This window comes from Cyprinodon tularosa, unplaced genomic scaffold (assembly GCF_016077235.1).
Source record: "Cyprinodon tularosa strain WSP-4 unplaced genomic scaffold, ASM1607723v1 ctg54, whole genome shotgun sequence".
Classification (NCBI taxonomy): domain Eukaryota; kingdom Metazoa; phylum Chordata; class Actinopteri; order Cyprinodontiformes; family Cyprinodontidae; genus Cyprinodon; species Cyprinodon tularosa.
Window position 1 is genome coordinate 1,504,581 of NW_024039274.1, and position 13,367 is coordinate 1,517,947.

General features: G+C 35.1%; 1 protein-coding gene across 1 annotated transcript; it reads left to right on the forward strand.

Annotated features, from left to right (window-relative positions):
- Positions 1–5,747: 5,747 nt before the first annotated feature.
- LOC119796240 (dr1-associated corepressor) lies at positions 5,748–13,352 on the forward strand. The gene is made up of 6 exons (XM_038304708.1): positions 5,748–5,897; positions 6,216–6,288; positions 7,907–8,000; positions 9,356–9,472; positions 11,200–11,293; positions 12,777–13,352. Exons 1-6 carry the CDS (start codon positions 5,856–5,858, stop codon positions 12,801–12,803), a joined length of 447 nt encoding a protein of 148 aa, XP_038160636.1. The 5' UTR covers positions 5,748–5,855; the 3' UTR covers positions 12,804–13,352.
- Positions 13,353–13,367: the final 15 nt, after the last annotated feature.

A 13,367-nucleotide genomic window follows, 5' to 3' on the forward strand; every position in this document is an offset into this window, starting at 1 on the left:
AGTCCTGTAAACACTGACTCTCCTGCCCCCAGTGGCCATTCCTAGGAACTGCAAAGCAAATATTTACAACTTTTACAACACAAAATGGAATACAATTTACAGAAGCTGTTTTTTGTAATTTACGGACGAGGATTAGAGCCACTGGGGAAAAAAGCTAACTGATTTTTCAATTTTATTTCAGTTTAATATGGGGAAAAAGTCAGAATTCTGACTTTTTTCTCAGAATTCTGACTTTTTTCTCAGAATTCTGACTTTAATCTCGGAATTCTGACTTTAATCTCAGAATTCTGACTTTTTTCTTGGAATTCTGACTTTAATCTCGGAATTCTGACTTTAATCTCAGAATTCTGACTTTTTTCTTGGAATTCTGACTTTAATCTCGGAATTCTGACTGTACTAACTTGTATAGAGGAAATGGAAAATGTATTTTATACAAATAAATGCCTGAATTAGATGCATTTATTTTACAATCAATTTAAGCATATAAAATATATGAACTTTTAAAATGTTTATTACTTTCATGAGCCAATGCATACTGATCTAGCCCTAAGCTAGATTCCGAAAATTTATATTTCTGTTTAAATCAGCCAGAAAGGAAGGTATCCTTTACTCACATTTAAATTTCAGTGTTGTAATAATAAATCCATGTGACAAATTAGGTCAAGATTACCAAACTTTAGTTAATCCAGTGTTAATCTTCTAGTGCCAATGGAAAAGGTATGTATAAAATGCAAAAAATGCATAACCCTTGAACTATTTCACCCTTTCCTTTGACACAAACTTCAATGTGCTTAAATTTTTATGTAATTGATATCGGTCAACTCTGCGATTGGATGCCCTCTGGACTCTGGAAAAAAAAAAAAAAAAGGATCCAAACTTGGATAATGTCTCCCACCTCATGCATGAAGCTGTTGCAGAACTGGAGAGCTCCTTCAGTGACAGACTGCTGCACCCTAAATGCACCAGGAAGTGTTATCACAGATCCTTCCTCCATGCAGCTGTAAGACTCTATACCCACCACTGTTAACAACAACCTAAATAAGTTGTTACATTCATGCAGATTTTTTTTCACATTTGGATTTTTTTTTACCTTAATCAGTTAAATAACATGCTGCTGTAATTTTGCACATCTCTGATGTTGCAGCTATTTTCGAATGTCCATTACTGTAAAAATGTCCACTGTCGTATATTTGTTATTTATTCTCCAGGTGCACAGTATTTGTGTTGTTAAAACTCTTTGCAGTAAAGTATTTTATTTGTTTATTTTTTTTTTAACTCTTATGTTATTTTTTCCACTCTCTTCTAAGGTCCACATTTGTGTGACATTTTTTTTCTAAAATCTCCTCCACAAGCTGTAGGATTGTTTTATGAGACATCTCCTGCTGCAGCCAGACAGCTGACACCTCTGCTGTAAGAAAATCTATTTACTTCTTTAAATCTTCTGACTCCTTGGCTGGTTGCCGCTTCATTTGCCCAGTGTTTTTAACCATCGTGCTAACATTTAACCTTGGTACCAGAGGTGAAGCCCTTTGTAGGTTGGTGAAGAACGTACTTTCCATAATATTATCTTTAAAATAGGAGCTACTCCTTTCCGTGTCTGATCTCTCTCCTGCCAATTGTTTGTCGTTAAGGAGAGCTCCCAATAAGCTGGTTTATACTGGATGTTTTTCTCCTGTTAAAAGGGACATTTTACTCCACTGTCCCCAGAGCCACATGGGACTGCTGCAAAGTTAACGACTTAACGCAATCACTGTCCTCTATCACTACACGTTAGTGGAAGAGGGAATGCTGGAAAATCAGTGGCTTAATGCAAATTGGCTTTATTTAAATCAACAGAAAATCTTTTTTTTTTTTTTTAACAAACTTGCATGAACTAAACTTGAGTCCATTTATAATAACCAGTAGGTTTTAACATACTGAGAATCTGTGGATGATATACAAGGACCACATATCTGTAAATATATAATAAATCTGTTTAGCTTTTTAAATTAGTCAATTTTAAATGATTTAACTCATCTAACATAAACTCAATTGAATCTTAAAACAGAACAATGAAGACCAAGAAACGCAGCAAAAGGGTCAGGGAGTGATGTCATCAATTGGTGAGAAGGAGCTGGATTATAGAATAATTTCAGAAACTACAGAGGTGATTTCTTTATGCTGTAGGGAGGCTTTTCTTCAGGAGGGAAAGGTTCATAGTAAGAGTTAAAGAAATAGTTTATGAAACTGGAAAAACATGTTGCTGGGGTGGAGGTTCACTTTCAGCAGTACAGCAACTCTGAAGACACAGTCAAGCTTAACTGGGATGGTTTAGATCAAAGCATAATCCTGTGAAAAAGACCCAGTCAAAGCCCACACAGAAATCCATTTAATTCCTGTTGGAAAATCATGCAATTGCTCTTCTATACGCTGTGCATCCAATGTGAACGAATTTTCAAAGAAAAGTGGACAATATGACTGGTTCATAGATGGATAAAGTTACCAGAAATGTAACCTGAAATGAGCGTAGCTGTACTTTCTGAAATATCTGGGGGGGGGGAAAGAAATTTAAATGAGAATTTAAAGTGATTATGGATGCATACATGCAACTTCTTAAACATTCATAATTTCCTATCACTTTACTTTTTGTATTTGAAAAATATGTGACAAGGAGAAGGCAAAGAAAGGCAAGTTTATTTAAATAGCACAATTCAGTACACAGACAAAAGGTGCTTTACATGACTTAGACAATACAATAGAATAAATACCTCAGTAAACAGTTTAACTTCAGCTGTCAAAGTTAGAAACAAATGGGTTTTTAAGTGTGACTTAAAAAAATATCAGAATTTCAGCACATTAACAGTTTTCTGGGAGTTTGTTTCAGATCAGTGGAGCATAGGAACTAAATTCTGCTTTTCCATGTTTGGTTCTAGTTCTGGGTGAACAGAGTTGGCTTGAACTAGAAGACCTGAGTGGTCTGAGAGGTTGACACACTGACAACAAATCTAATAGGAAGAAGTTCGAAGGCCACGGATACATTTAGAAGGCACTGACAGATCATTAAGATAAATTTCAATACTTCTTATTTGTGAAAAAAGCTCATACATTAAAGTCTTTGCTTCACATTTTTTAGAGGGTTTTATGGTTGCATTGGGAAAGAGGAAATCAGACCCTCAAGCCCCTCCCCTCCTCACATGCACAATAAAAACGAAAAGCAGAGTTACTATCATAATGTTCCTAAAATAATTTTAAGGTAAAAGGAAGCTCCTGGAGTTATCAGATAAAAATATGTTCACACATAATATGTGTCACCATTTCTATCAAAAGATTAATGCATACTAAGAGGTGTCAAAATTGAAAGAATCTCAACATGCTCCCAACCCAGTGTTCTGTCAGATGAGCATACCTCGTCAGACCAGGATCCCTATAGTCAATACGCATGTGCAAGACGTCAGATTCATGTTTATCCCTTTAGTTTTCTACGAAAAGTAGACTTTAAACTACCTCAGTGGGCGTATATCCTTTAGTCATGTACAAAAAAAAAAAAAAACAATTGAAGGTGAGATCGCCATACGCTTTAAAAAACACCAAAAAGTAAGTCAATAAATTGTTTTTTTTGTGCATGACTAAAGGGTTACACGCCCGTTGAGGTAGTTTAAAGTTTGTTTTTCGATCAAAACTAAAGGGAAAAACAGGGATTAATTAAAGGAATAAACAGGTATTGACTGCCCGGTATGCTCATTTGACAGAATACCGGCACCATAAAATGACCTGGTAAGGATGTGTAGATAGCATGTGAGACTACAATATTGGTTTTCATTCATTAAAGTAAAAACAACTGTCCTAATCATCCCAAGTAACTGGTTATAAAACCATTGGGGGTTTAACTGCATCAAGCATCTGCAGGATTATTTCCAAATCAGCCACATGTCAGTGCATTTAAATTGAGTTTTAGTCCAGACTTTCTTTAGGCCGCTGTTCAATTAGCATTTTCTGAATAACTCAGAGGTTGATTTGCAAGTGTGAGTCCAACAACATCCAGATGTGGAGATCCTGAAGCAAAGAAGGAGACTGAGACTGTACCTTCCACCGCTGTGATTAACTATGGGGATCATGTTCATCCTCTTTTGTCTAGTCAGCCCTGAGAAAATGTTTTCTCAAAATCTTATAGATCATCAGGGTGTTTTCTGATAAACATGAACTGGATCTTTGTGCAATCTTTGCTCAGCAGGGATCTAGAACTTTGCAACTGAGTCCAGTTTGACCAGTTTATCTCTTTCTGAGGAAGGGGATGCCTGCCGTGCCTGTTCTGGGCTCTTTGGAGACCTTCTGGGTGATGCTTAGAAGCTTTTAGACTTATTTTGTCAGACTGGCTAAAGTTTTCTTTGTAATTGTTGTTTATGGCTTTCACTGAGGTCCCCTGGCTTCTAATCCTTTGCAGACTGATATTTATTTATTCTGTTATTCCTCACCTGTTTGTGATTCTTTTTTTTTTTTTTAGTTCAGAACAAGATGTGTTATTTATGAAGAGTGTTTATTCTGTCTACAGGACTGTTACTCTAAAAGGCTGGAGCAATATGGCTAGTTTTATTCAGCTTTATAAAATATTGAATCAATTCTCTCAGTCAGCTTTGCTGTAGTTAACCTCATCCTAGGTGATATGACCCAGAGAACAGACTCAAAGGCTTGTGAAATGATGCCTGCAGAACCATCTCCTCATCAACACAAGGAAAACCAAGGAGCTGGTGGTAGATGTCTGCAGGTGCAGACTCACCTCAACGACACCATGGGACATCCAGGGAAATTACATTGAAATAGTGGACCTGGGTGTTCACCTGAACCTCAAACTGGACTGGAGTAGCAACTCTGATGCCCTTTACAGGAAAAGTCTGCAGAGTCCATCTTCTTAGGAGGCTGAGGTCTTTTGGAGTGTGGATGGTCCTTCTCTAACTGTGTTGTGACATCAACCATCCTTTGTGTTGTATTTTGAGTGAAATAGATTATTTACAGCTGAGAAGAGGTTAGATAAGCTGCCAGCTCTGTCCCAGGAAGGCCCCTGGCCACAGTACAGGTAATGGAAGGTAGAAGAACTCCTTCAAAAATAAATGTTGGACAATGTCTCCCAACTATAGCATCCTTGATTGCAGATCCCTACTTTCAATATTGCTAGACTTTATATCCATACCTATTGCAGAAGTTGTAAGCATCCCTGGTTTTAATTGCAGTTTTTTGTGAGTAAAATGTCGGTTGCTTTTTTTAATGCACAATTACAGATGTGAATGTCGTACATTTTCAAATAATCCAGTTTAGTTGCATTTAAGATTTAAAAAAAAAAAAAAACATGGCGAAAACATTTACTCTTCTTTCAGCCATGTCATATTTTCTTAAATCAATACCACAAACCTAATTAAGATTTTTTTTTTTAAATGACAGACCAAGACTTAATATCACACGAATATTTTATGTAAGGAATAAATACATTTTTGTATAAATGAACCCTTCTAAATAAATCTAAATGAAATAAATGAGGTCCTTAATATTCATTTTCATCAATGATTAAAACGTCCAACTTAAATTTTTGTATCAAATAATTCACAATGATTTATTTGATATATATAAATTTAGACATTTAATTCATACAACAACATTATTAGAAATATAACAAATAGTATCTTGATTTTAGTTTTGGTTTTACGTCCTCTGTTTTTTATAATGTCATGTTGTTGCCATGGTAATTTCTTGGGGTCAAATGTTGACATCTCTTTTTTTTTTCCTACCGGTTTTCTACAAACCAAGAGTAAACAAATGGATGCTACAGCGCTTATCTGTAAAAACATGGAAAATGTAACCAAACAGCGGGGATTACAACAACGAAAATGCCCGGACAGAAGAAAAAATACAGCGTACGGTTCCCTCCTGTGAGTAAAACTCTCGATGTGTTTAAACAAATATGTTTAAAGTCAAACAAAACGAACTAACAGCTAGCTCACACAGCATGGAGCGAGGGACACATGCTATGTTTAAGGACGGTCGGAAATTTAGCTGCCAGGTAAAAACTCCAATTACGATAAACAACTTTAGCATGTAAGGTCCATTTTTTTTCTAACACTTATTTTGTGGTTTTCATTTCATCAATAGATACCCATTGTTTATTTTTCATGTACGAAATTTATGAACTTTAACAGATGAACGATTGGTATGCAGTCTAGTTGGTTAATCTTTGTTACTGTTTATAGGGTCGCATAAAAAAAATCATGCAGAGGGACACAGAGGTTGGGAGGATAGCGATGGCGGTCCCCGTGATCATCTGTATCCTTCAGGTTATAGAAGAAGACGACAGCTGACCGAGGTGTCAGTTTTACCAATTCTGTTCGGCGTCCGTCAATGGAGCATCGGTTTACAGCCTCTTTGGGTGCTGGGAGTTGTAGTCCAACTGAACAAAATGAATGACCTGTGTCAAACATGACTGTTACAGACTTTAAATTATGTTTTCATCCCCAAGATAGCAAATATGGAACTTATAGGGGACTAGCTGAAATAAATAACTTCCAGAAAACAACGCAGAACACAACATTTCTTCTTTAACATGGATTAAAAGCTATTGACCAAACTCCTATATGTAAAATCCCATAAAATTACTCTAGATATCAGCCATTTAAATACATATCTTGGTGATTTAAAAATGTAATATATTATTATTCAGCTATTCAATTGAGAATACACTACTTTATCTACAATAAAACATCATTATTCCTCTACTATATGTCTTGGATGAAATGTCACAAAATGAATAAAATGACTGAAGTGACTTCTATTGAGTAAATTTTTTATTTTTATTACTATCTCCCTGTTATTTGAATGTTTAAAAATTAAAATAAAAAGAAGTTGTTAAGGATGTACAGTTGTCCTTGAAAGTTTTCATACCCTCCCATTAAATAAAATGGTAAATTTACACCAGTAATTCAACTAACACAAAAAAAATAAAAAATTAATAATAAGTAAAATATACAAAATTGTTATTTAGTAAAATAAATTACTCATTTAGAATTTTTGTTTAAAAGAAAATTCTTAAAGCCAAATTGTTTTATTAAAATATGTCGATATAACCAAAGCAGCATCAATGATAGCTTTAAGATCCATCAAAGACCAAGGCAGAATCCTTTACAAGTTTAAATCTGATTTGAATGCTTCAACATCTGTGTGGGAGCATTTAGCAAACACCACAGCTGTTATTAATACTAGGCTAACAGCTCCTGCTCCCCCTGACTTATCCTGCTATTTGTTTTTTGCTGATTCTTTAAGCCAATGCTGTTTTTCTTCCTCTATTTTCCTGATAAAAATAATACAATGATAACAAATGTTACAAAAGTCTATATTTAAACAAAAAAGACCAAAGCTAATATTTATTAACTAATCAAAGAACTTTAAACAATAGATAGCTAACTGAGGAATGTGCCTTATGTGATCTCAAAGTATGGCCATTTGATGCACTAAGGAATCGGCGAACATATGCACAGATCAGCCGATACAATTGCAAAAAGAAAAAAACAACAATGGTTGAATTTTAAGTGAAAACTGTAAAGGACAAAAAAAAGTCTTCTGCTTTGAGTGTGATTCTGTTTGTTTTTCTTTGCTTTGTGGCCTCGATTTGTGTATATTTTTATGCTTGTTCACAAATAAATGAATACGATTCAGACTTCTTAAAGTGTAACTCACCCCAAAATAAACAGGGTCTATTCAATGTGATTTAGTCTTACTGTGCATTTATTTATAAAAATCCCATCCACTCAGGACCAACTGTGCCTTTTTGTCATTTTTTAAAATGTATCCAGAGGGACGGGTTCTGTCATTAAATGTGGGTGAGTTACACTTTAGCATTGTTATACCTTCACTGTGGAGCATTGAATTCCTTAGCTAACATGAACAGCTCGGGCTTTGGAGATGTTCCTGAAGTCTTTTCTCACAAAAACCTGTTTGATAACTGAGGCGAAGCGAAGCAACACCATATCAGTGGCTCACATGTAAGTAGTGTTTCTCTGCTGTTCCCCTCCATGTGTCTGTGATTTGGATGTTAGATCTGCAGGGTGAATCTGAAGATCATAAAACAGGACTGTTTACTATCTTTCCATTTTTATTAGGATGTATGATTATGAAATAGTAACAGTTAACAATGAAAATAAATGTGTATAAATGTTTGTTTTTTTTGTCTGCATATGTGATTTTTAATTACACACATGCAGAAGCATCTAAGGTATTTTGATATCAGTTTTTTTAAGCAATTAAATTAAAAAAGAAAATCTCATGTAATATGTAATTACTTCTTATATATGCAATATATAGAAACTGTGAATGTCATGGGTTTGGGGCCCATATCCTAATATTTTGTTCGGGGCCCAGCCGATGCCTTATATATCAGATGGCCTTATATTGATATACATAGATGTAAAAACTTTATTTAATGTTTTTTATTGTTATGGCTTATTGTTCTGGCTTCAGCAACTGTAAGGTGCAAATTAAGTTTCTCTGACAAATACACTATTAAAATTAAAGTGGAAATTCTGGCCAATTTACAATACAAGATTATAGAAAAGACTGTTTATCCCCTTGAACCCTACGGACCCACCGGCGGGTCCAGCTGCTACATGACCTCGTAATTTTACCAAACCCCCAGTATTGATGTAAAAAACATATTTGGCACAGTTTGGTGACATTTATGGATAAATGTGCCAAAATGGCCTCTCCGCCTAAGAAATTTTCTCACTAATACCATTCTAAAATAAATATGATTCATCTGATTGAGTCCAAATTTGGTATATTTTTACACAACATTTAGATTTGAAAGTCTGTACTACTTTTTTGTGCTATAAATAATATTTTGGTAGTGTTTTGCAATGTTTATTTCAAAGAAAATTTTGGCGAGGTTCAAAAAATGCAAAATATTTTGTATTTTGTCCCTAATATTTCAGGCAGGGTCAAAGCTACAATGGTGCTGACACCAGAAAACCATTCTATGACATCTTACCTTTACAGACGTACCAAAAGTTTCTTCTTAAATCTAATAGCTTTGAGGCTATAAGTTATTTACTTCTGTGTGTTTTTGTCAGGCAGAAATTTATTTATACCCCCTTAGGGTGTAAGAGGTTATGGGACAGGTGTCCAACTGACAGTCATTATAAGCCCCCAAAGATCATAAGGAGGATTTTTTTTTCAAACATCTTAATGGAAATTTAAGTGGAAGGGAAAAGGATGGTAGAAAAAGTGAACTAGGGAAAGTAGCAGCCTTTTTAAAGACTGTGCAGCATATCACAACAAAGAGTTTGTGGGAATTTGGGTGAATTAAAAAGAAAGATTTATTTTTTTTTTTGCTTTAATTTAGGAAGCAGTGCATAGAGTCAGAAAAACTCTTTCATTTTCTCAAAGACCTGGCAGAAGGAACCACATCTACGGCAACTCAGAAGGACAACAGAGGCATGAATATATGGCCTCTATACAGGTAGGTCAAGTTTTCTTTCTAAGATGGACGGTCCTTTGTTTGGGATGCTGCGGGTTGGTCCCTGTTCCCTGGTTTTGACCAAACAAGCTGGTTTGGTGGATCTCTTAGTATTTTTGTAGATGGTTGGTTTCAGAGCAAAATCATTAAGCAAGAAGATATTTTACAAACTGCGACCATACTCATTATTCCCAACAGATCATTTTAATGTGCAACAAACCATTATAAGGAAGCCACCGTTATGTTCTAGTATTTAGGCCAACTGTCACTAGCAATGAAACCTGATTGCGTGTGTGTTACTTATCTTTCTTTGGAAACCCTAAAGAAATGTATTCAAAAACACATGTTATATAGAAATGTGTGTAGTTGATTTTATATGATACAAAAAAGTGTTAAACAATATGTTTATTACTGCATATTTTGCTTTATTTTATGTGCTTGTGAACCTTATTACATCAGTTCGTGATTGTAAATCGACTGACCCATCACCTACAATATACATAAATCGGAAAATATGGGCAGATATTGATTTGTAATATTAATTGTATAGTTTTGGCAAAAGTTTTGATATCCTAGATGTGTTCCTTATCCATTGGATGCCATGAAAAAACTGACTACATTACTAAAATCGATTCTCTGCTTCAGTTAAAAACCCACAACCCTGAGCTGCATCACAATCGCTGTCACATGACCAAATAAACGCCACATGACCAATCCTCTCCCCTCCCAGTCCTGAAAAAGCAGCTACATAGAAATGAACTCTGTCTGTTAATATTGTTCCAGTTTTAGATATGCTGAAATATGAGCTATAATGATCAATACCGATAGATCTTTCATCCTTAATCTGCAGCAATTCCCTGTCTTTATTCATATCGGCTTTTCTACAAACAACTGGGCTCAAACTCGACAGATTCTCTTTACGATTTAGATTTTCCCTCAATTCCTTTTGCAGCTTTTATGTCATTGCATTATACATATAGGAGAAACGAGTCAGTTTTAAAAAAGGAAATAGTAGAAAGTATAATAAAAAAATACTCAAGTACAGATACTGAAAAGCACCACTTAAGACAGTAACTAAGTACTGGTGATTTGACTGCTCTGGATGTAATAAAGCAGCATTATAGTGATTGGTAAAAAAAAAATGTGAATGAAGAAACTGATGAGGTCAAACAGAAAGCAATTATATTACATCATTGCCACTGTGATACACATTGTTTCTGTCAGGGTGTCATGGTGTTAGTTATTTTCAATTGAAATGGGGTTTATACATAATTTGAATATGCAGGTGACCACGTGTTATTGTCCTGATTCAAAGAATCTTATCATTTACAAAGGGTGTGTATAAAAATTACCATGTATTTTTCCAGCTGTAAATCTTTAATACTTATAATAGTTTTTTATGTTTAATATGCATCACAAAAAAACGTTTTAAAACAATCCACTGGATTTTGTTTTCAAGTTTGAAGACGTTTTGCTTCCCATCCAGGAAGATTTTTCAATTCAAAATGTCATAAATAGCGTTGAGTTGGGGGCTTTATACAGCAGCCCAACAAAGCCTTGTTTTTGCTTAGAAAACATGCAAATTGACACCGACGAACGGGTCCACCCCTTTGGAATGGGGGTCGTTTGGCTACTTTTGTTAGCCTGCTGCTTAATATGCATCCTTAAATAATGTGACTGGTGTCTATTTTAATCAAAATTGCAACATTATTCAGTTTCTTTTTTTGAAGGACCAAAAGGAACAAAATGGCCGTTTCATCCGGAACAGGAGAGATGGTGACCCCAAGGAGCCTCGGCCCCCCTGAGAATGACTCCAGCTCAAGTGTACGTATCTAGTTGCTGAACACAAATTCTGAGAAAGAAATGTGTTTGTTTAAAGACTGCAGCAGTGATTAATGTATTGATTTTCAACCTTTAATGGTTCATTTGAAAAGTTTTTCAACCATATAAAACATAACTTTTAAAAACAGGAATTAGGGGTTTAATCTGCTTGTGGTATTCTCCATTCCGCACAAGCTAAATGCTACTTGCATGGCATGCTTTTTCAGAAAAACTCTGGATATTTGATCACTCATCTCACTAAAATAATACATTTAAATTAATTAGTTTTCCAGCTTCATAGATACATATACTTTTAAATTTTTTGTCTTTTAAGTGTGCTGCATGGAATCACAGACCAGTTCCAACAGCCTAAAGTGTCTCATTGATGTAGCTGGATAAGTCCGTATCAACATTCAGCTTTTACAATCCAACCCGCATAGAAATGCAGCCTTAAGCATGAAGCCTCCACCTCCGTGCTTATAGTTGGTACTGTATCAATGACTCCTTAAAATTTTGTCATATTTATTTTTTCCTCATCTGAACATAAAACAAATGACCAGAAGATTAAGCGGCTCTTCCATGCCAGGTGCTGCAAATTACTGGAAGGCTTATACAGGGTTTCCGTGGGTCATTAAAAACCATTAAATAATTATTTTTTAAATTAAAAATTCATTAAATGTGATTATTTTGGCATTTAAAATGCTTTATTCAAAACAATTTTTTTTAGAAAAACAATTTCTTAAATGATATATATTTGCAAATATATCGCGATATATTTGTGCGAAACTGCTTCCCACTGATCGTTAAGCCGTATGTTCGGAAAAGAAGCTCAAGGCGGGGAAAAAGCTGTAGAATGGGGAAAATGCTAATTTCAAGAAAAGTGGCTGGAAATCGAGGAATTGAAGCCTGTCGACAGTAAAGATGAAGAAGGAATTTGCTTTGTATATATGAGAGTCATGGGTACTTGTTGCATTAAAATTAATCTTAAGAGCATTAAATTAGAGTTGCTCATTCCCGTATAAACCCTGTTATAGGTACAGAGATCAGAGCAGAGTATCATCTAATGGTCTAGACATTATATTTTGCTTCATGTAGATGTAACCACACAGCTGTTTTCCAACCTAACTGTGATTTCAAACAATCTCAAACTGGTTTTGGAAAGCCTTGCACAAAGCACTGACCTTCTTGAACAATTAGCCTATGTGTGTTTTGCAAGGAAAACCTCTAAATAAACTAAGTTTTCTGACATGTGTGACCAGATATCCAGGCAGTCAATCGCTGTAGATTAGACAGATTTGGCATTAATGTTTAACTTTAACACACTCCTGCTATCGCATTTAGAGCAAACATGATCCCAACAAAAATACATTGTATTCATGCCCATGAGGAGTCTAAGTAATCTCACAGGCACTAATGTTGACTAAATCTCATGGATGCACCCTCTGGTGGTTGCCAGAAACTCACTTCTTCCCTTTCTGTTTTCCAGGAGTCTGAGCTCTTCATCTGCGTATAACATGGACCTCTAGCTTCACAGTTCCTGTTGACATTTCTTTTAAGGTTTGCTGCATCTCAGATCAGCTGAAACTGCTGGGACGTGTTTGCTTACATTAAAAGCCAGATTATTTTTGGAAAAAAAAAAAATTCCACAGCAGGTTGAATCTGCAAAAAATGAAAAGCTTTGGTAAAAGATTGTCCCTGGAAGTTAATTTTGTTTTGCTACGGGGGTCTTAAGTGACTTAAAATAAGGTAATGTAAGTAAATATATAAAGTTTTGTGTTGATAGAAGGGTTTAGTGTTTTGATTATGATATTAAGATTTAATATTTCCTTTTGTTTTTGCCCCTGTGGCTTACCCCTAGCCCACCCCAACATAAATCTATTTTTCTTTACCTTAATTATACAAGGGCTGATGATGCAACAATCCTTAAAATGTGAGTGCTTTCTATATTTAACTATAGCCGTTGTGTTTCCAGTTTTACAGCACTTGTAAATTAACTTTTTAAACAAAGTGATGTGCAAACCAATGCAAAGGGTCAATAAAACTAAGCAAGAGCTTAAAGCAACGTGTTTATTCTGAG

Bases quoted from the DNA above. Each gene is read 5' to 3' on its own strand.
- LOC119796240 (XM_038304708.1), top strand. From the start codon at position 5,856: ATGCCCGGACAGAAGAAAAAATACAGCGTACGGTTCCCTCCT. The intron at 5,898-6,215 runs GTGAGTAAAACT...TACTGTTTATAG, and splicing joins ACAGCGTACGGTTCCCTCCT to GGTCGCATAAAAAAAATCAT. The intron at 11,294-12,776 runs GTACGTATCTAG...TCTGTTTTCCAG, and splicing joins AGAATGACTCCAGCTCAAGT to GAGTCTGAGCTCTTCATCTG.